The sequence below is a fragment of the Rana temporaria genome, chromosome 5, assembly GCF_905171775.1.
Source record: "Rana temporaria chromosome 5, aRanTem1.1, whole genome shotgun sequence".
NCBI classification, from domain to species: domain Eukaryota; kingdom Metazoa; phylum Chordata; class Amphibia; order Anura; family Ranidae; genus Rana; species Rana temporaria.
The window spans coordinates 291,758,868-291,782,186 of NC_053493.1; the positions used below are offsets into that span (position 1 = coordinate 291,758,868).

A 23,319-nucleotide genomic window follows, 5' to 3' on the forward strand; every position below is an offset into this window, starting at 1 on the left:
TTCACAGATAAGACCAATACACAGTTAGCCCATTTAAAAAAAATGTTCAAAAGGTTAAAGTGTTTTTTTTTTTGGGATGCTGTAGGGGATTGGTTACGACCATTTGATTTTATTTTGTTTGTGTCCCATCGGGAAGATTTCTCCGCACTTTGATTTCCAGGAACACAGCAAGAAGTAAGAGGATATCTCTCCAAAGCAAGGGGTATCCCCTAGTTGTCACCAGAAAATGTTTACCCACTAAACAAATGTTTTGGATTTCCTTAAGCTTCAATATTTATTTCATATTTTTATCAGTTATTATTTTTAGATTACAGTGTGTGCATAGTTGTTTCGCTACTGCTATTTGTTACCACCTGCTATTGTTACTAGCTTTGTAATTACTGAATCCAAGCCATACACATCTGATGGAATTCAGGGTAGCTTTCCCCTGATACCCATAGCTCATTTAAATGAGCTTTATTCTGACAGGACATTACAATATGAGCTATACTATAATGTGCTATCATGTTATAGTACATTATAATCAAATAGGTTGCAGGCAAGGTAAATCTGTATTAATGGCTGCAGCCAGGAATGATTGCAGAGCTATTAGCTGTGGCCGTCAGTAATGGAGAGTTGTAAGCAAAACGTGACACTCTATGGAATCACAACATGCTCTATATATGGCAAAAGTGTAACCATATATAACACAATCCCATAGCAATACCATTGTAAGGCCCTCTAGCTCTGCAAATTCCATCTTAAAGTTAATATAATGGTTGTACAACAGTGTGGTAGTAGTTATACCTTTAGATTAAATGTGTGGCCTTAAGGGTATTTTAGGTAGATTGCAAATGTTGGGGAAAAACTCAATTGGGAATAATAACTGTTTCTATACTCTTTATATTCTGTATATAGACAACATCATTTGTTATAATTGAACCATCAATGTTTAAATATCAAGACAAAAGATGTTTTTGATAGATTTTTTTAAGTATCCTTTTATTTTTTTGCAAAGTCATTTATTTTTTCAAATAATACAAATAAAGTCATTATAGTTCAACAAAATGTGTCCCATTAAATGCAGTTTAAAACAGATAAATAAATGTCATGTTTTCTGTCAAACACATTGGTGTACAAATGTAATAAAAATATGTAGTCAGAGTGCTGAACTGCATTTTCCACAGAACACAACAAAAGTAAAATAAAATAAAATTCAACACTGTTGTAGTTAAGACAATAACAAAGTAAAAAAAAAAAAAAAAAGATCCTTCATAAGAATGGAATTGTGCTCGTTCGTTTTACCAAAATCTGCTGCTTCGTTCAGGCAACTTGGTCGCTGTAAATAACCAATCCTTAAACATCAAGGTGCATCTTGTCCAGAAACAGCGAGACAGTGGGGGTAAAGGCAGTGCAGGCAGCTTCCAGATAACATTTCCAGCTCCTCAAAGAGCCATTTATAAGAAAGCTAAATAAGCAGAACACTGAAGTTTTCATTGTATATATACAAATATAGAGGAACAATGTCCATTGTTCTTGTTGAGATGAAGGTGAAAAGTTTTTTTTCTTCTTTCATTTGCTTTCATTGCCTTGCTGAAATGGTCACACAGAATTTAAATATTCCAAAGCCACTTCATAGCAGAATTTGTATTGATCCTGAAACAGAAGAGAATACAAATTTTCCAATCATGAGGGAAGACTGGTAAAGCAGATAGGTGAAATCTTGGCATAATGAAACTTTTCATCTTTGTTAGGACTATTAGATCTGTATGGATGGAATTATTTGCTCCGGCTTGTGAAAAATACAGCTAGATGAAGGTCCTATTGATGCTTACAAGGATCTGGCAGATGATGAGCTCTCTGTGGCTATATGTGGATACAAAGCCACGGTTTAAGGAACCAAATTCTGTCACTGATCATAATAATATTTAGTAAGATGCTCAAGTCATTACTACTGTAGATTAACAAGTTTTACTAGCAGATATCAAATAATGTCCAGAAAGCTTCTTTGATACCTACTAAAGGGCTTCACCTTGCACTCCATGGCTTACCACGGTAGCATCAACTTCCTAGTTGCTCTAATGCCGCGTACACACGATCAGTCCATCCGATGAGAACGGACCGATGGACCGTTTTCATTGGTTAACAGATTAAGCTGACTGATGGTCCGTCACGCCTACACACCATCGGTTAAAAAAACGATTGTGTCAGAACTCGGTGACGTAAAACACAACGACGTGCTGAAAAAAAATACGTTCAATGTATCCAAGCATGCGTTGACTTGATTCTGAACATGCGTGGATTTTTAACCGATGGTCGTGCCTACTAACGATCGGTTTTGTCCTGTCGGTTAGGAATCCATCGGTTAATTTTAAAACAAGTTGGATTTTTTTAACCGATGGTTAAATAACCGATGGCGCCCACACACGATGACCGATGAAAACGGTCCATCAGACCATTCTCATCGGTTTAACCGATCGTGTGTACGCGGCATGACTGTAAATGGTATGTTGCATAACTACTTCCCTGGGTTAACCTGATGTAGGAAGACTGAATGCATTGGTCAAGTAATGTTATGGAATGGGAGAAGGGCAGCATGAGTATGGCAGTCTTGGGCTCTGATAAAAGAACAGGTTTATCTTAAATTAACAAAAGTTAAAGAACAACTCCAGGTAAGCAGCTAAATAAGCAGCTGATATAAGGACGGGAACTGTTTTACAGATGAAAGAATTTGCAATTCTGTGAACTAGGAACTCTAGGCAGAAAACAGGAGCTTCACCACTTCCACTACATCTGCAGTACAGATTTATCAAGACAGACCCTCAGGTGCTGATTTGGTAATAAAGGAGGAGCAGCAAAGTGGTTCTAGAGCCTAAACATTTTGGGCCAGATTCACAAAGGACGTACGCCGTCGTAAGTCCGAAAGTGCGCCGTCGTATCTATGCGACTGATTCATAGAATCAGCTACGCCTCACTGTTTCCAAGATACGACCGACGTAAGTCTCCTACGCCGTCGTATCTTGGGTGCATATTTACGCTGGTCGCTAGGGGCGCTTCCGTAGATTTCTGCGTTGAATATGCAAATGAGCTAGATACGCCGATTCACGAACGTACTTGCGCCCGGCGTATTAATATACGCTGTTTATGTAAGGCGTACGACCGGCGTAACTTTACCCCTCATAAAGCAGGGGTAAGTCATGTTAAGGTATGGACATCGGAACAATGTCGTATTTTACGTTGTTTGCGTAAGCCGTACGTGAATGTTGATGGGTGTAGGTTACGTTCACGTCGACTAAGCAGGGAGAAAATTCGCCATGATACTGAGCGTGTGCCGTTCGTTAGGCGCGTCATTTACGTGGGGTCATGATTCATTTCCATACAACACGCCCCCTACCAGCCTACTTTAAATTACGCAGGCTTACGCTGGCCCATTTACGCTACACCGCCGCAACTTACAGAGCAAGTGCTTTGTGAATAGTGCACTTGCCTGTCTAAGTTGCGGCAGCGTAGCGTAAATAGGATACGCTACGCCCGCACAAAGATGCGCCCAGATACGTGAATCTGGCCCTATGTACCTTAATGCATTCCTTACATAAAGGTAAAACATGTTTAGGCATCAGCATCCCCCTTTTTACTTACCTTAGCCCTCATTCAATTCAGCGAAGTGCACGTCTGCAGCTTTTCTCTCCTCTCACTTTTGGGTTTCACTGGCTTTGCTGAGGCACCGGGAACTATTGGCTCCCAGTGCTATCAATCAAAGCCAGTGATAAGGAAGCGGGGCCGAGTCCCGCTGTCTGCATCAATCGACGCATTATTTTCCTGTACTTTTTTTGAACTTGTCTTCTGATTTGTTACATTTCAATAAACAAATTTGACAAGAAAAAAATAAAAAAGTACCTTTACAATCGCTTTAAGATTCAGCAATTGTGAACTACAACAAAGCCTGATAGGTTGCAAAAACAGGCCCTCTTTCTCTCAGGCTAAAAGCTACAGTGAATTGGGATTATAGAATGGCTCATATCAAGACAAATTCAGGTATGTACATTTATTTAAATTTACAAATATATATAATGATTCCCTAAGCAAAACATAACTACATTATTTTGTGTTTTTGTGTCTGCCTAGACTTCAGCTTTTTGGCATACTAGTGATACAAAAAAGAAAAATCTACTTACTTTCCTCAGTTTCCTATAAAGTTACAGTTAGGGAATAGATTTTGCATTGAATCGCACATAGCATATAAAATAATGTTTTTTTTTTAACTTCCAGCCACTTTATTACAGTATATATGGCTCAGTATACATACTTTGATTCTAACTTTATTTTCCACATGAAAAATGTACTTTCTGATTCTCATCTTGCTTGGCAAATGTTATATAAAATTGTGATATGTCCACGTTCCTGTTTGCTTTAGCTGAAGCCCTTTATTGCACAGAGAGTACAAAAATTCAAATGTGGGAATGTCAATTTTGAAGCTTTATTAGAACACCAGAAAAAAACAGTTCAGACATCTGTCAAAACGATTTATCTCTGTACACAGCAACTCATGAGACAACTGTAATGTCACTATGGCTGAAACTAATGCTGATTATGCAAAGTTGACAAAATCAGTGTTACCGTTTACTATATTTGGGATTTAATACATCTCAGATATGATTTGGTTATCTCGGCCATATCTTACAGCATTATTCTTCAAGACACAAACTGCTTTAACCACTTGCTTTAACCACTTGCCGACCAGGTGATTATTCATTATATGGCGTCAGGTCAACACAATCCCGCGAACCGTCGCAGCTGTACGTCGGTCCCTTTAAGCGGGATAGCGGGCGCGCGCCCACTGCAAATCGGGGGTGCGAATGCTCATGACCGGTGGACGTAATGACCGCTGACCACGAGCGATCGCGGGCATAAGAGGCAGAACAGAGACGTGTGTGTGTAAACACACACATCCCAGTTCTGTGAGGAGAGAAAGATTGTGAGTTCCTACAAGCTGAGAACCACAATCTATCATCTCTTATAGTGAGTCCCATCCCTCACAGTTAGAACACACACATAGGGAACACAGTTAACCGCTCGATTTCCCCTAGTGTTAACCCCTTCCTCGCCAGTGACATTTTTACAGTAATCAGTGCATTTTTATAGCACTGATCGCTGTATAAATGCCAATGGTCCCAAAAATGTGTCAAAAGTGTCCGATATGTTGCAGTTCTGATAAAAAGATTGCCGTCATTACTAGTAAAATAATAATAATAATAACAAAGTCATAAATCTATCCCCTATTTTGTAGATGTTATAACTTTTGCGCAAACCAATCAATATACACTTTTTGCGATTTTTATTACCAAAAATATGTAGAAGAATACATATCGGTTTAAACTGAGGAAAAAAATTAGCTTTTTTAAAAAAAACTTGGGGCTATTTATTACAGCAAAAAATACAAAATATTGTGTTTTTTTTAAAACTGTCGCTATTTTCTTGTTTATAGCGAAAAAAAAAATTAAAACCGCAGAAATGATCAAATATAACCAAAAGAAAGCTCTATTTGTGGGAAAAAAGAACGTCAATTTTGTTTGGGTACAGAGTTGCATGACCGTGCAATGGTCAGTTAAAGCGACGCAATGCCGTATTGCAAAAAATGTTCTGGTCATTGAGCAGCCAATTCTTCCGGGGGTGAAGTGGTTAAAGGCAAGGTAATGTGCACACCACCAAAGCTGGTCATAGACTGCAAAGAGCCCTGCAGAGATAAAACATTATCAACCTTTTAACAAGCTAATGTATCTTGCTAGAGTGCTGCCCAACAAGACCAAAGGATGGACTTACTAAAGCAAAATAGACTGTGGGATTGATTTACTGGAGAGTGCAAAATCTGGTGCAGCTCTGCATAGAAATCTGACACTAGTTATTTTGGGCAAAGCATAATGGAACAAACTGAAGTTAGAAGTTGATTGGCTACCATGCACAGCTGTACCAGATTTTGCACCCCCTGTTTTAGTAAATCAAACCATTTGTACTTTGCAAGTGCAGTTGCACTCCTTTTTCCCAGAGCTTATAGTAAAGGTGGTAAAGTTCGACTTTGTAAAATATACCCAATCAAAGTGCAAGGAAACACCTCTGGGCCCTTCACCCCACCTTTAGTTGTCCTCTCACCTGCATTAATAGACCTCACTAGATTAGAGAGGTCACAATGCTCTTTAGAATGGTAATTAGACACTACTCTACCTGTTTAGCAGTTTCGATCCTTGAGGAATGGTTTTCGGGATTACAGCAGGAATCTTCTAATGGACTTTTCCTATTTTCACGAATCTACTAGATATGGACTATATTTTATTGATTTATATTGCTATTGATCTCCACCCTTTTTATTGATTTTCACAGATTTTTATTGGTTTTCATTTTTTTTATATATATATTTATTATATATTGTATATGCATATTTTTAGCTGATTAGCAGATCTATTGATTTATTTGAGGGATAGCGTTGTACAATTTATAGCCTATAATAACACAACATTACATAAAAATATCAATTTTATTATACAAAGTAATACAAATTCAGTAAAAAAAATAGTATAATAAAATAGATTTTTATGTAATATTGTGTTATGCGTTTTAGAACACTGGTAAGGTATAATTAAAGGTCCCATTCTTTTCAGCTTTTTTACAATCCCACGCAATTATAGGGATGATACCTACCAGTGTTAGTGTGATTAATACAGTACTGAATTGGGCCGTCACTATTTAATAGCTTTACCACATTTACTAAGCTCTGGAGAAAATTAGTGTAACTGCAGTTGCCACGCGCACTGTGGCCCAGATTCACAAAGCACCTGCGCCGAGGTATCTCAAGATACACCGTCGTAAGTACAAATGTGTGCCGTCGTATCTATGCACCGACCCACAAACTAAGATACGCCTAAAAATAGGCTTCATCCGACCGACGTAACTTGCCTATGCCGGAGTATCGTGGGCGCATATTTACGCTGGACGCATGTGGCGCTCCCATTGATTTTCTATTCAAATATGCAAATGAGGGAGATACGTCGATTCACGATCGTACTTGCGCCCGGCACAGGCTACGACTGGTGAGTGGAAGTTGTACGTACAGCGTAAAGTTATGCCCCATAAAGGAGGTGTAACTCAGCAGCATCCATGCAAAGGGCTGCACCAGGGAACACAAGCCGTTGTATTTTACGTCGTTTACGTTGGACGTGAATATGGCTGGGCGTAGGTTACGTTCACGCCGTAGGCAGTGATCCGTCGTATCTTAGGGAGTAGATCCGACGTGATTCTGAGCATGCGCACTGGGATGCGTCCATGGGATGGGGCATGCGCCGTTCATTATACGTAGCTGTCTGAGACGCAGCCCATCATTTGCATGGGGTCACGCCTAATTTGCATGGCTCACACCCACTTCCATATATGCCGGCTTACGCCTAGGAAACCCAGCGCAGATTTGGCAGCACTGGCTTTGTGAATCCAGTGCTTGCCTCTCTGTGCTGCGTCGGCGTAGCGTAAAGAAAATACGCTACGGTGGCATAAATATGCGCCGCTGTTTGTGAATCCGGGCCTGTGTCTTTAGTAAATCCACCCCCATGAATGGTCCAGACAGATTATTCTTCATATTTGCCATGAGTTCCCTATCCATGCAAGGATTGTGCACATTTGATTCGTCATTGAACAGACTGTTAGATCAGGGGAAGAATATCCCCATTAGTCATATTCAGCATTAACTTGATAAGAACATCTGATTTACCCTATGTAACCTCAATATGCTGGAGCATCTGGAGTATTTTAGTACTATTTTTTCTTTATGTGAAATGTACAGGGATACTGGTAATGTTATATGACCCTAAGGCCTTGAAAGATGTCATATAAAAGCAACAAGATAAAAATCTGACATTATAGTGAAGATCCTGTTGATTATATTTCCATTCTATGAGGGGCTGGAGTAGATACAATGACAAGGGGATAGCACATTATCTTCAATTATTTCCAGATTTTAGGTTTAGTATGTGTTAGTTTAATGTGGCCATTTGTGTCGCAGATGGGCTCCTTATGGACTATGTTGTAAAAAGACACTGCTTTTGGCTATAATCAGATAAAATCAAATTAAAAAAACAAGTCAGCTCTCAGTGTGCTACATACTATTTGTTTTCTCAGCAGATGTTATAATAGTCTCTCCTACAAGATTAAAACTTCAATAACACATTTGAACCTCCAAAAATTTCTACAAATGTACTTGTTTTGTCCAAAAAAACTAAAATAAAGGTCACTCGCTGGGAACCAGGCAGGCATTACAATGAAATCAAGCTGAAAAACGAAAAGCAATATAGTGCAGATGGGATTGACTCTTATTCTGGCCAGATTCTGGCAGGTTTCAAAGTCCTAAGAATCTTCAGATGTGTGATCATTTTATCCAGCTTACCCTTTTTCCAAGGGAACCCTGAGGATGTTGCAAGTTAAAATAATGGAGTATATTGGATTTTTATAGAAGCTGATTTGAAAAGTTTACGTGTAAATGGGCTATATAGTTTTTGTGTGGCGACATGTGGTCTTTGTGGCTGGTAGTGTTTCTCTGGAGGAAGAGATATGCATTTAGGTGTCTGTTTATGAAGCAGTGAAATATATTCACTGCTTCATTCGCCGGCATTCACAGTGGAGATCTATCTCCTCTGTGTGCCTGTTTATGAAGCTTTGTAGATCGATTCACCCTCGGAGGAGTGAAGCGATCTACCAACGCTTCCAACACTGGAGAACGGCCCCTGATACTGGAATCTCGTGAGACTTCACGAGATTACAGTACCAAAAATTCACAGAAACATCTACGATGTCAGTTTATTAAGCAGTGATAAATAATCACCGCTCAGTACACTGACAGACGGGTGGTTAATGTTAATAAAATAATAAGTCCCCCTGCATAATATATATATGGATACACACACATACATTGTATATACATGTTTATACACACACATATATATATATACACACATGTATACACATAAATATTACAAGGGGACATGGTTACAGTGTTGGGGGGGGGGGTCTGAACGCGGTAGAAGGAAGTTAAAAATCTTCCTCCTTAGATCCCCTGGGATTCCCTCTTCACTCCCCGATTCTCCACCTCTGAGCTGGTGAATCGGGGTGTGAATCCTGACACAGATCGCCAGTAAAGCGCTCAGATTGCAGCTTCATAAACTGCCGTTACTCAATGAGGATTCTCAGTGTGCGGAGATAATTGGCGGGAGAACATGTTCAAACACTTCTCCCCCGATTATCTCTGTTTCATAAACTGTTTATGGACTGTGATCAGTGGCGATCCTTGGATCACCGCTTCAAAAACGGACACCTTAGGCAGTGTTGTCTCCCAATATTCCTGTGGTACCTCATTAGTAAGTGACCCTTGACTGAGATTTTTTCGGACAAACTAGTAACACTTTTGAAATTCTTAAACGCAAAGGTCCCAGCATTGTATTTGCACTTAAAACTATCCCTTTATGCACAGTCCAAAGCCAAATCAATACAATAATATCATATGAAAAAATCATTATGTCTGAGGATGACAAAGTAGAGCAATTTAATAAAATCTGGCAAGCATTGATATTGGCTTCTATCTTCCCTTTGCATCATAGGTCCTAATGATATTTCTCCTTAACACCCTCCATATGCTTGATTAGCCTTGTGTATTAGGTATTGCTAGGCTGGTCTTGCTTATTAATGCTATGTGATTTTCTCCGTCCCACACTCCGCTCCCGTCACACTCAGTTTCTTTGAGCACCCAGAAGGGTAATATTGGCAGTCACAGCAGTCGTTCCAACTTGAAATAGCTAAATACAATTTTTAAACATAAAAATGGTCCCTGCTGACCATGTTAATACTTTAATGTGTTTACAGTAATGTTGATAATAATCACATGCTGACACACCTTCATGTGTAAGAAAAGTCAAAGTCTTAGTGTTGGGTAGAACATACTGTTATAATGTTTTCCTGTAAATGCTTGCTTTTTTTTTGCATATTGATTTGTTAAGTGTTAAAATTAACTATTGTATCACTATTGAAGTATTCCTTGAACAGGTAGTTTAAAATGGTGGCATTAATGTAAATAAAAAACATCTGGAAAAATTATAATGAGGTATGATGTTAATATTGTGTATCCCTATATTGCTGTTTTGAGACATATACATTGCACTTATATGTTTATATTGCCCTTTTGTCTGTTAACCATATAGGTACTACAGAAAAACAAACAACTACTCCAGCATTTAAACGGTCGGTCCCCAGACCATGATGCTGTGTGGTGTCTGTACTTTCTCTGGTAAAATGCTTCAACGATGCTGCCCTCCTCTGACTGGGGAATCCACATGCTGAGTACATTACACAAGGTTTATTGATCAAAGAAATCAAAAAGTCAAATGAATAGTCAAAGGACAGGCATGACAAAAAATCTGCTGGTTAACAAATGTTGCAACATGTGATTAAACTATAGCAATGCTGTCAGGCTGATGCGTTTCGGGGATGCATCCCCTTTCCAGAGCCTGTTGGCATTGCCATAGTTTGGTCACATGTTGCCACACTGTTTGACCAGCATGTTGCCATGCCTGTCACATCTGTCCTTTGTGAGTATTCATTTAGCTTTTTGATCAATAAACTACTTTGGGTAATGCACTAGGCGTTTGCACCCCCCCCCCGTGCGTTTTGTTTTTGTATATAGGTACTACACCAGATGACTTTCCCCATTTACTGTTCATTCATGCTTATACTATTTGCATAAATTCTGTTTTTCTGTACTTGCATTATGTTTAAACAGATAAAACATGGGGAAATATGCATGTATTTCAGAGATGTTACTATTTTTTTTTAATATTTTGCTTTGACATACACTTTAGGCTGGGTTCACACTATGTGCGGCATGGGGCACAGCAGGGGTCCGGTGCGTTTCCGTTCACCATTTCACATCCAAATTTTTGCCTAAATTCAGACCTGAAACTGAGCCAAAGACACACGGGACCCCTCTGCTGTGCGCTCCGTGCCCTCCACCGGAGTTGTGTGAACTGGTTCCCTTGACAGCCAGTCACACCCTCCTGTCATGCGAATTGGATGCGGGGGAAACCCATGCTGGTGTGTTAACTATGCTGTGTTGGACACACAGGAGTTGATTTGCAAAAACTGAAGAGTGCAAAACTTGGTGAAGTTCTGCAAAGAAATCAATCAGCTTCCAGGTTATATTATCAAAGCTTGAACAAGCTGAAGTTAGAAGCTGGTTGGTTACCATGCACAGCTGCACCATATTTTGCACTCTTTTTAGTATATCAACCACACTAACCAGGAAAACGACTCACGTCATCATTAGTTATCTGTTTAGCCCAGTTAGGCTGGATTTAAAATTAGGAATTCAAGTACTGCTTTTTTCTGGATTAATTAGCGACACAAAATACGTAGTGAATACATAAGGCAGCAGAGTGCTTGCTAATAAAAAAAAACATTGGGTAGAATGACTAAATCGAACAAGACACAAGGCAAACGATGACAAAACTGGAAAATGATAGTGTTGTTGTCTCAGCGATGTATTTGTGTAGACGTACAGTTACTAATAGATCTGCTTAAAGAGTGATGCAAAACCTTCAGAGTTCAATGAACAAATTATAAAATGTAATTACTTTTGAGAGGGACAATTGACAAATGCTTGCATACATACAGTATTTCATCGGGGGCACACAAACACCTACGTGTAGGGATACAGAAGACTGCGCCTCATTACATTAGCTTCTATTTGCATTAACGAATGCAGCTACAATTAAATACAATATTCCTCAAGTTAAAATAAAAGCTGGCTAGCTGGGAAAACGCATAAAAAATGTATAATTTAAAAGTCTGGAAATTCATTTTCACAATGTTGCTTTTTGCAAGCATACAGATGCGCTCTGTGGGAAGAATATTAAGCATTGTTCACAATTCAATCTTGGAAACTAATGAGAAAAGTACTGATCTGGGTACTTTGCGGATAAAGGAAGCATACAAGCTCTGAGAATGTGAAGAGTTCCTGAGCAGAGATAAACAGATGCCAGGTTCATGGTTCACAATCAGAACACCATCTATTGCCTTCTCATACAACTAGTCTCTGGCAACATGGAAATAGAATTACTATAGTGCTGGAGCCATGCCAGTAATTTGCCATTATACTCAGTGACATTATGTTATGCCTAGGTATTTGTTAGCATGCATTAATTGAATAGATGGCTTATATTTTGAATAGGAATGTGGCGCATTGTGATTCAAGCAAAATAGATGTGCTTCCAGAGACATAGATAATAAAAAGGAATTTTATTTTTATTTTAAATTTTCTGCTCTCTCTCCTTTCAGTTTGCCGCTGCAGTGCTGCTATTAATGAATGTTTTTAGACAAAAGAAAGTACTGGTGGACTGAGAAATCAATGATCTTTTGAATTTGATTAAAAAAAGGCTTTTGAAACAACCCATACCAACAAACAGGATCGAGATTTAACTAAAAATGTAATTTAACACTTGAGAAGGCAAACCTGGTTGTAGCACACTGCCTAAATGTTTCTGAACTAATAACACTAAATAATTCTTGAATTGGTATACTGATTGTAGAATTGTGCTAAGAAGAGATGATGGAGAAGGGAGATAAATATCTAACCATGAGTTACATGGAAATCTAGAACTTTTATCATGTAATAATAATAAATAATAGTAAATAAAATAATACATTTAAGGAACAAATGAATTAGGGGAATCCAGCAGCACTATAGGTTACAGGAGAAGCGATGGGAGCACATGATCAGTTTTTCATCTTGAATAAAGTAGTTCCAAGGGCTAATGTAGTAATGCTTCCATAAACAGAACTCTCCCTTTAAAAGAACTGTGTTGTTACTCATAAACATACATGTATAATGTTGTAATTGGTTTTGGTATGTTCACATAACCCACAGCAGCCTCAAAAGACCAGAATGGCTGCCTTAAGCTTAGTACACACTGGTCAAATGTTGGGCGGCATCAGCCGGTTCAATAGAAACTGACCAACATTCGGCCCGTGTGTACTGGAGCCGATCCGACAGAAACCAGCCATTCGGCCTGCTTCTGTTGAAGGAGCATGACTGAAAAGGCCTGATAGCACTGACCAGGGTAATCTGGGGGGGACTCCCCCCTGTAAGAACAAAATAGCACAGCAGGGGAGATTGATGTACTAACGTTGGATAGTTAGAGCAGTGGCTCCTTCTGAGCAGTCAGTTTTCTTTTGTTAAACCAAAAATAAACTAGTTGTATGTACTAGGCTTTTGAAAGAACCCATACCAACAAACACGATCGAGATTTAACTAAAAATGTAATTTAACACTTGAGAAGGCAAACAACGGACCTGGTTGTAGCACACTGCCTAAATGTTTCTTCCTTTAAAAGAACTGTGTTGTTACTCATAAACATACATGTATAATGTTGTAATTGGTTTTGGTATGGTCACATAACCCACAGCAGCCTCAAAAGACCAGAATGGCTGCCTTAAGCTTAGTATACACTGGTCAAATGTTGGGCGGCATCAGCCGGTTCAATAGAAACTGACCAACATTCGGCCCGTGTGTACTGGAGCCGTTCCGACAGAAACCAGCCATTCGGCCTGCTTCTGTTGAAGGAGCATGACTGAAAAGGCCTGATAGCACAGACCAGGGTAATCTGGGGGGGAGTCCCCCCTGTAAGAACACAATAGCACAGCAGGGGAGATTGATGTACTAACGTTGGATAGTTAGAGCAGTGGCTCCTTCTGAGCAGTCAGTTTTCTTTTGTTAAACCAAAAATAAACTAGTTGTATGTACTAGGCTTTAGTTTGGTTCTCCTGGTGTGCATATGCCCCTAAATATACAGGTACTTAAATCTAATTGATATTGCAGGATGTAAGTGCTGATTGACAAAGCAGGTCATTTTCATCATGTCTGCAAACTGCAGCCTTTGAATGTTCCTCTTCGTGGTAAGGACAGAATGACACAATGATATGTAGCATGACCTGCAGCAAGTTGCATAGAGCCCACGTTGTTTCACATTTCATGGCTAAAAGACATCCTACACCATCTAGCCCTTGCCTCTCCAGCCTTACTGTCCCTGGGCTACCCCTTAATTAATTATATTTCAGTTATTTAAATCGTGGAGGCCCAGCATATAACATGTAGTCATGCAAATGCAGCCTGCCAAGCAACTTCTACTCCTCCAGACTGACATGCCTCCATAACTCCTAAAATTCACAGCCCACTACCTGCATCATAGCTGAGGCTCTGGAGATGGGTGTTGAGGTGAGTTGTACAACACTCTGTTGGCCCCTCCCATCAGCCCTGATCTCCCTGCATTGAAAAGAGAAGTATTGATACCCATTGATTACATTACTGGGTCTAAAATAAGGTACTGTATGTAATGAAACCATTAATCTTTTATTTAACAATTTGTTAGCATGTTAATGAGAAGGGAAATGAGAACCTCTTAAAGGCTAAATATGAGCAAACTAATTTTCAGATTTGCATGATTGCAACAGCTGCCAAAAGCTGCTGTCATTTGTTCCATGTAAGGGTCGTTGGTGGGAACAAATGTATAATTTGGTGCTTCCACAGCTCAACAGGAATGTCTTTCTCAGTCCACTAGGGCAGGTCTTGATGTATAGGTGATAATACTGGTGGGATGTTTGGTAGTCATGTTTCTGCACTGTACTGCCATTATATTTCTTTGGGAGAATAGAGTGGTATGTTGCCAGTCAGAGAACGGACAAAAAAAGTTTGAAAGAGATCTAGTTTTATTTTTTTGCACATTTGACTAAATGTTTAATTTTGCCCAGAGTTGCTCTTTTAAAGGTGTGTCCAACCAAAACTTTTTTTTTCTTCTGAAGCCCCCTTGCAGCAACTTGTCTATGTGCATGCACTCGGGCAACTACTACGAGACGTTTCTCAGAGCACATTTCATGATTGTGACAACATTGGATTATGTGTGTGCAATTTGCATTGGCAGTAGTCGCTACTGGTAGAGCATGTGACCGGGTAACAATGCAAGAAAACAATTGGGAGACAGGAGCAAAGTGCCACCCTACAACAGGAAGTGTCTGTCTATTTGAATGAAAGCTGCAGTTTTAGAGAGATTAAAATAACTTTTAAAGTTATTTTAACAAACTCAAGTCTATGTAAGGCCTCGTACACACGATAGGTTAACCAGAGTACACCGGTCTGATGGACCGTTTTCATCGGTCAAAACCGACCGTGTGTGGGCCCCATAGGTTATTTAACCATCGGTTAAAAAAAAGCCAACTTGCTTTTAACCAACGGATTCCTAACCAATAGGTCAAAAACGATCGTTAGTAGGCACGACCATCGGTTAAAAATCCACGCATGCTCAGAATCAAGTCGACACATGCTTGGAAGCATTGAACTTCATTTTTTTCAGCACGTCGTTGTGTTTTACGTCACCGCGTTCTGACACGATCGGTTATTTAACCGATGGTGTGTGGGCGCGACGGACCATCAGTCAGCTTCATCGGTTAACCGATGACAACAGTCCTTCAGACCGTTGTAATCGGATGGACTGATCATGTGTACGAGGCTTAAGAGTTTAGTGATTTCTGAATACTTTTGTTTTCTTTATTTACCATGTGGTCTCATAAGGCCAAATACATGCAGTGAAATCACCTCCTCCATCACCTGATAGTGTTCAAGCCTATTGATTGACCACCAGGTCTGAGCACCATGCACCATGTGAAGTGATCACATGTTCCCCCATGCCCAGAAATACCTGGCATTTTGCAGTAGTAGCCATAGAAGCAGTAGCAGGGGGTGGGGGGGCTGGGGTCACTGGAAAGGTGAAAACAATTAGTGCAGGGATAGTGCTTTACACAGACACGGTCACTTTGACCTGCATGGGCAATGTAAAAATTTCTTAAATAAAAAAAAAAAAAAAAAAAAAAATTGGTGGTTAGATTGAATATATGAAAAGTTTTTACTCTGCTCTTGTGAAGTATTTAGAATTTGTTTCCATTATTTCTAGGTACAGAAACACAGCATTTTTATCACACACCTTGGAGTAAATTCCACAAGCCTTCAGGAGCTTTTTATTTGGATCCATTATCCTCGTGGTAAGAAAATTCTACTTGTTTTGTCAAGCATTTCCACAACATACAAGAATGCCTGCTGCAGCTGAGATAATGAAACATTTGTATTCAGTAGTAAAATGAGAAAAACTTACCAAGAGGTCCACCATGTTAGGTTTATTGTTCCTAAGTGTCTTCACAGCGTGGAATACGTCAACTGCCCTCTGGTGCTGAAGCATTTCACAAACAATACTAATTGCACAAAACGTTCCACTGCGACCACCTCCATTTCTGTGAAAAGAAGAGTTAAATGTGATTTAGCCTGAGTTTGCCGAGTGTTTCTGTGAAACTACAATCCCTCAAGTATCATATGAGCTTCACTTAGAACTCAAATTATCTAAATTATTGGGTTGAGTTCTATACACTGTCTGCAACTCAAACTTTTTATGTACAGCTTCTACCCTTCAAGAGGTGATAAAGAAACCAGCTACAGGGGATGTGATCATTAGAGACTGCGATTCTAAGACTACTTAGGAAGTAGCAATGGGGCAATCAGGACATATTTCTGTTGATGGTCTGTATTCAACTTGTGAGTAGTTCATTTACGTAATGGAAATGCTATCTAATACTGTTAAAGCTGAGTTCTGGGAAAAACATTTATTTTTATTTTTACATTTGCTGTGTAAATATAAACTACTTCTATTGATGCCTTTTCCAGCATGTGTGGCTGCTGTTAAATTACAGAAAACTCTTATTTTTCTTTAGCCTGTACAGTTCTGTAAGCAGAAAATATTGAGCAATGAGACTTAAAATTCCAGGAGGACATGCAGATGGATGCCATCCAATCACAGAACACCTTGTGTTCTGTAAAAATAATACAAGGTGTTTTTTGAATGGACGAGTTAGGCCGCATACACACGGTCGGTCAAAACCGATGGAAACGGACTGAAGGTCCGTTTCATCGGTCCAAACCGACCGTGTATGGGCCACATCGGTCAGTTATCCTTCGGTCCAAAAATTTAGAACTTGCTTTAAAATTAAACTGATGGACGCCTAACCGATAGGTCAAAACCGATGGTTAGTACGCAAAAGCATCGGTTAAAAACCCGCGCATGCTCAGAATCAAGTCGACGCATGCTTGAAAGCATTGAACTTCGTTTTTCTCTGCACGTCGTCGTGTTTTACGTCACCGTGTTGGACTCGATCGTTTTTTTAACTGATGGTGTGTAGGCACATCAGACCATCAGTCAGCTTCATCAGGTAAACCGATGAGAACGGACCTTCGGACCATTCTCGTCAGATGGACTGATCGTGTGTACGAGGCCTTAGAGAACTAACAACCAGCTATCAGAGCTATACTACAGCCAGGACTGTAAATTTGGCCATACACTAATCACATTTTGTTAGAAATGTTTCCATTTGATTTTCTAATTGTTAATCTCAAACTAACACATATCTAACAGTGGGCATTGTTTTCATTTGGGAAATCACTTCAAAATGGAATGTTAAAAGCAAATGAAGTTTTGAATTACTTTCAAATGGCATCCGCCAAGTCATTGAATATACTGAGAATTTTCGCGTGAATCTTCCTACAAATATTTGTATAAACATTCACTCAAAAATCTACTAGTATGGGTGGCCTTAAGCCCCGTACACGCGATCGGAATTTCTGATGGAAAAAGTCAGACAGACTTTTTCCATTGGAAATTCTGACCATGTGTATGCCCCATCGGAGTAATTCCATTGGAAATTCCGATGAATTCCATCAGGGTTTAGATAGAGAACATGTTCTCTTTTACTCCAATGGAATTCCATCAGAATTCCATGTGATTTTAGTCGGACAAAGGTTTGGTCATGTGTATGGGGCTTTAGCCTTAGCACTTGATGTTAGGTGCTTACAGTAACTTGTACAGGCTAAATAAAAGTGGGAGTATTCCCAAATGTAGCAGCAGCCACACGTGGGAGAAGCATCAGGAGTTCAGCTTTGAATTTATATAAAAAGACTAGAAACACAATATATTTAAAGAGTATGTAAAGGCAAAACATTTTTTATTGCTGTCTGTGTCCTTGTTACGGAGATTCACCCTTTATATTGGTCCAGGTGAGCATTATCCGCAAATATTCTGGTGACAGTTTTTCTTATTACAGGTATTTATAGCACCAACAATTTACACATACATGTATACTGTACAATCGCATCAGTCCTTGCCCTCAAAGAACTTACAATCTAAGTATTTAACTCACATTCATACATATGCATACTAGGGCCATATTAGACAATTAACCTACCAGCATGTCTTTGGAGTGCTGGAGGAAACCCATGAAGGAACAGGGATAACATGCAAACTCTAGGCATGTAGTGCTCTGGGTGGGATTTGAACCAACAACTCTAGTGCTGCCAGGCAGAAGTGCTAACTACTCAGCCACTGTGCTTCCTATGTTGATAACAATGAAAATTTGAGAGCTTTCCTTTTATTTCCTTACATTTCAAAAAAGGGAGTGAAGGGAAATTTTGCCAGTGGGAACACAGACACCAAAAGTAACCTGAAGTGCTCTAACCATTCCCTACTCTATAAAAAAAAAAAAGATAAACTCCAGTTTCACAGCTGATATTCATTTACTGGCTGCTGTTCTACCTGCTAAAGCATTTGTATTTCATAGTTACATTGTTAGGTTGACAAAAGACACAAGTCCATCTAATGCAACCATTCATTTCCATCTAGTCCAGAGATTTATACAGTCCTACCAGACTGTGCTGCGCTGGTGATCTCACTTTCTCTGCGTTTCTTTAACAACACAGCCTGTTGACCTCCCAACGTCAAACTGTTTCTAGACAGAGCAGGAGCAGCAACTGTCCGTCAAAGTCAAATCTTTTCTCCTTCTACTTGTCAGCATGTTCTTTGTTAGCACATATAGGATACATGTCTGGCCTGTAGCATTGCCACCTCCCTCTCTTATTCCACATACACATGATCGGTTAAACCAATGAGAATGGTCTGATGGACCGTTTTCATCGGTCAAAACCGATCGTGTGTGGGCGCCATCGGTTAGTGTCAGGGCGCAGACCTTCCACGGTCTCTTTCCCCAGTTGGTCCTGGGTGGAATCGAACCCAGGATCTCTCCATTGCAGGTCCAGCTCTTTTGTCTCTGAGCCACTGCTCAGTGCTATTCTGTGTGCTGTCCGTTGGAACCTGGTCCTGAACCTGTACTTCTGTGGACCAATCAGTGGCCAGTGCGGCCTATTTAAGCCAGCCCCTTCCCCTTTGCTAATTGCTGGTTTGTCATCAGTTCCTGTATGTGCTTTATCCCTTGAACTAACCTCTTGACCTGGATTACCTGATTGCTTGACTAGATACCTGACCTCGGCTCGTTTATCGGATTGCTGCCTTCTCTTACCCCTGACCCCGGCTCTGGACTTTGGACTCGCTTCTCTCTGTGAACCCTGATCCCGGCTTGAATCTCGGACTTGCTGCTGTCTCCATTCCCTGAACCTGGCTTGCTTCTTGGACTTCCTTATTCCTGCTCCTGATTGACTTTGCATTGGCTTCCGGCTTCTAACGTATCCTGTGGTTCGGGATCCCACACTTGTGATCTTCACCTCGGCTACTACCCAGCTACCCTCCGGTGCCGGTGCCTTCTGGTGCTTCCCTCTCTCTGTTTCCACCCTCGGAGGAAGGTTAGCGCCAGTCCGCAAAGGTGAGCCGTCCGCAGCATCTCGGTCTCGGTAAGTACGTGTCCTGATAGTACAAACCAGCCAGATGTCTGAGACCGACCGGGCGCGCTCACCTTTTGAGACCTTGTGCCAGCAGGTCTCCGCCTTGACGGACGCTGTGCAAAAACTTCAAGAAGGCTATCTCCAGATGGATGGCTGCCTACAACAACTTGCCATCCCACCTGGGCCATCTGCTGTACCTGCAGCCCCTCTTACTGGACTTCCCGCTCCTCAGGCCGCATTAACCCCAGCAGTTATGACCACGAACCCGGAACCCCGAGTACCCACTCCTGAACGCTTCTCGGGTGACCGTAGGAAGTTCAGAGCTTTCAAAAACGCCTGCACCCTTTATTTTGGTTTACAGCCCAGGACTTTTTGCTCTGAGGCGGTGAAAGTGGGATTTGTCATCTCCCTCCTCTCGGATTAACCCCAGGCCTGGGCCCATGGTCTAATGGAGCAGAGGAGTCCCGCTTTGGACACTATTGACAAGTTTTTTATTCACATGGCCAAGCTCTATGACGATCCCCTGCGTTCATCCACTGCTGAATCCACCCTCCATAATCTGAACCAGGGTAGACACCCAGTGGAGGATTACACCGCCGAGTTCAGGAAGTGGTCGGCCGATACTGGGTGGAACGAGTTGGCCCTAAAGTACCAATATCGCCAGGGTCTCTCCGAAGCCCTAAAAGATGAACTGGCACGTTCTGAAACCCCTGCTACGCTGGAGGGTCTGATCCAGTCCGCCACCCAGTTGGACCGACGCCTACGAGAGAGGCGTTCTGAACGTTTCCAGTCCAACCGTCTCAGCTGGACTCCGTCACGTCTGCCTTCGGTGCCCACACCTCCTTCGGTTTCACCAACTTCTTCATTACCTGATCCAGAGCCTATGCAGCTTGGCTTAGTACGTCCGCCCCTCACTCCGGAAGAAAGACTACGCAGGCGTCGAGCCAACCTTTGCCTTTATTGCGGTGGGGACGGCCACTTTTTGCGCACCTGTCCGGTGAGACCCTGTAAGTTGAAACCTGCACCAACCCTCAATTACCATGTCTCGCATCTATCACAGACTTACGTTGTGCTTTTCCTTTCCCTGCAGCTTCCGGAAGGGGCAACCCGCCTACCGGCGATCATTGACTCGGGAGCATGCAGCAGCTTCCTGGACTTGGTCCTGGCCCAAAAGCTGCGCATCCCTCACCGCACTAAAGATACTCACCTTCAAGTCCACCTAGCGGATGGGTCACTCCCCCGTTCTGGATTGGTTACACATGAAACACTTCCCCTGCACGTCATCTCTGATCTTGGCCATCAAGAACATCTTCGGTTGGACCTCATCCCATCTCCCATGTTCCCCATCATCCTGGGACTCCCTTGGCTTCAGCTCCATCAACCATGTACCAATTGGCTCACCAGAGACATCAGTTTCACGTCTTCTTTTTGCCTTCAGCATTGCCTGCTACCTCCTCCTGATTCTTGCTCCACCCTCATTAGCCCACCCCAAAACCTTCTACACGTCTCTCCTGCCTACTTGGGGTACAAAGACGTTTTTGATAAACAACAAGCAGATTGTTTACCCCCACATCGGCCGTATGACTGCCCTATTGATCTCCTGCCAGGCTCTGAGATTCCCTTCGGCCGTATTTTTCCCCTTTCAGAAACTGAATTAAAGGCCCTCAAGGCCTACATCGACGAGAATTTAGAGAAAAAATGTATTCGCCCCTCCTCTTCTCCCGCTGGGGCTGGGATTTTCTTCGTCGAGAAGAAGGATGGCTCACTCCGACCTTGTATAGACTAGGGAGCTCAATAAGGTCACCATTAAAAACCGGTATCCCTTACCACTCATCCCAGAGCTGTTCCAGCGTTTCCGCTCGGCCCGCATCTTCTCAAAACTCGACCTCAGAGGAGCTTACAATCTTGTCCGGATCAGGGAAGGGGACGAGTGGAAGACAGCGTTCAGATCTAGATTCGGACATTTCGAATACTTAGTGATGCCTTTCAGGCTTTGTAACGCCCCAGCCACTTTCCAACATTTAGTCAATGACATCTTTCGTCAGTACCTGGACGACTTCCTTGTTGTCTACCTAGATGACATCTTGATCTTTTCAGCTACGCTAGAATTACACCGGAACCATGTTAAAAAAGTACTTATGATACTCAGACAACACAAATTATATCTCAAAGCAGAGAAATGCGAGTTTGAGAAGACTTTAATACAATTCCTAGGTTTCCTTATATCCACTGATGGGGTTGCCATGGACCCCCAAAAGGTCAAGGCAATTCAGGAATGGCCGGCTCCTACAGATAGAAAAGGTGTCCAACGTTTTATTGGCTTCGCCAATTTCTATAGAAGGTTCATTGTGGGGTTCTCCTCCATTGTCTCCCCCATCACCAAGCTTACAGGTCAAGGGAATCGGTTCCATTGGTCACGGGAAGCTCAGGAAGCCTTCATTAAGCTTAAGTCAGTATTCTCTTCGGCACCCGTTTTACATCACCCAGATCCAACACTCCCATTCATCCTGGAAGTTGACGCTTCAGAGTCCGCCACTGGTGCTGTTTTATCTCAGAGACAGGGGCCAAAATCCCTCTTGCACCCAGTTGCTTACACCTCCCGGAAACTTACTCCGCCGGAAAAGAACTATGATGTTGGGGATAGGGAGTTGCTTGCTATCAAATTCGCATTGGAGGAATGGCGGTACTTACTGGAAGGAGCTATTCACCCTATCATAATTTTTACAGACCACAAAAACTTAGAGTATTTGCGTTCCGCTAAGCGTCTAAGACCCAGGCAGGCTCGCTGGGCCCTCTTTTTCACGCGGTTTAACTTCCACATAACCTATAGACCCGGTTCAAAGAACGGTAAAGCCGATGCTCTTTCAAGAATGTTCCCGGAAACACCTGATACTTCAGAACCCAGCACTATCCTGAACCCTCAAAACTTTTTTCTGATTGCTCAATCAGACTTCCTCAATTCTCTTAAATTGGCATCTCGCCAATGTACAGATCCGGAAACCTCTTCACTTGTAAAACGGGAAGATTTGTGGTGGTCTCGAGATAAGATCTTTGTGCCAAGGGAAGTAAGACAGCTACTCCTGGGTACCTTCCATGACCTCAAGATGGCAGGCCATTTTGGAACACGTAAGACCTCCGAACTAATTGCTCGATCCTTCTGGTGGCCTAAGTGGCGGCGTGACTGCAAAACCTATGTGGCCTCCTGTGTCCGTTGCCAACACAACAAGGGTCCTAACACCAGGGCCTGGGGTCTTCTCAAGCCACTGCCCATTCCGGAACGTCCATGGGCAGACATCTCAATGGACTTTATCGTTGACCTACCACCCTCTGAAGGGTTCACCACGATTCTAGTCGTGGTTGACCGGTTGTCAAAAATGGCACATTTTTTGCCCATGGTTGGCACGCCCTCAGCTTCCGATACGGCAATTTTTTTTTTTAAAGAGGTCGTTAGACTTCACGGAGTCCCCAAGAGTATCGTATCCGATAGGGGTACACAGTTCACATCCAAGTTCTGGAGGGAACTGTGTAAGTCCCTGGAAGTGAAGATTTGTCTGTCC

The 23,319-nt window shown here is 41.6% G+C and overlaps 1 protein-coding gene across 13 annotated transcripts in view; it reads right to left on the reverse strand.

Moving 5' to 3' along the window:
• Window positions 1-1,229: 1,229 nt before the first annotated feature.
• The window catches only part of PTPRM (protein tyrosine phosphatase receptor type M), a 916,041-nt gene continuing 893,951 nt past the window's right edge, over window positions 1,230-23,319 (reverse strand). For all 13 annotated transcript variants that reach the window (XM_040353983.1, XM_040353984.1, XM_040353987.1 and 10 more), the window contains 2 exons: window positions 16,203-16,338; window positions 1,230-1,635 (listed from right to left, as the gene is read on the reverse strand). In XM_040353983.1, the coding sequence (XP_040209917.1) occupies window positions 1,582-1,635; window positions 16,203-16,338 (190 nt within the window). In that variant the 3' untranslated portion in view covers window positions 1,230-1,581. The remainder of the gene's footprint in view (window positions 1,636-16,202; window positions 16,339-23,319) is intronic.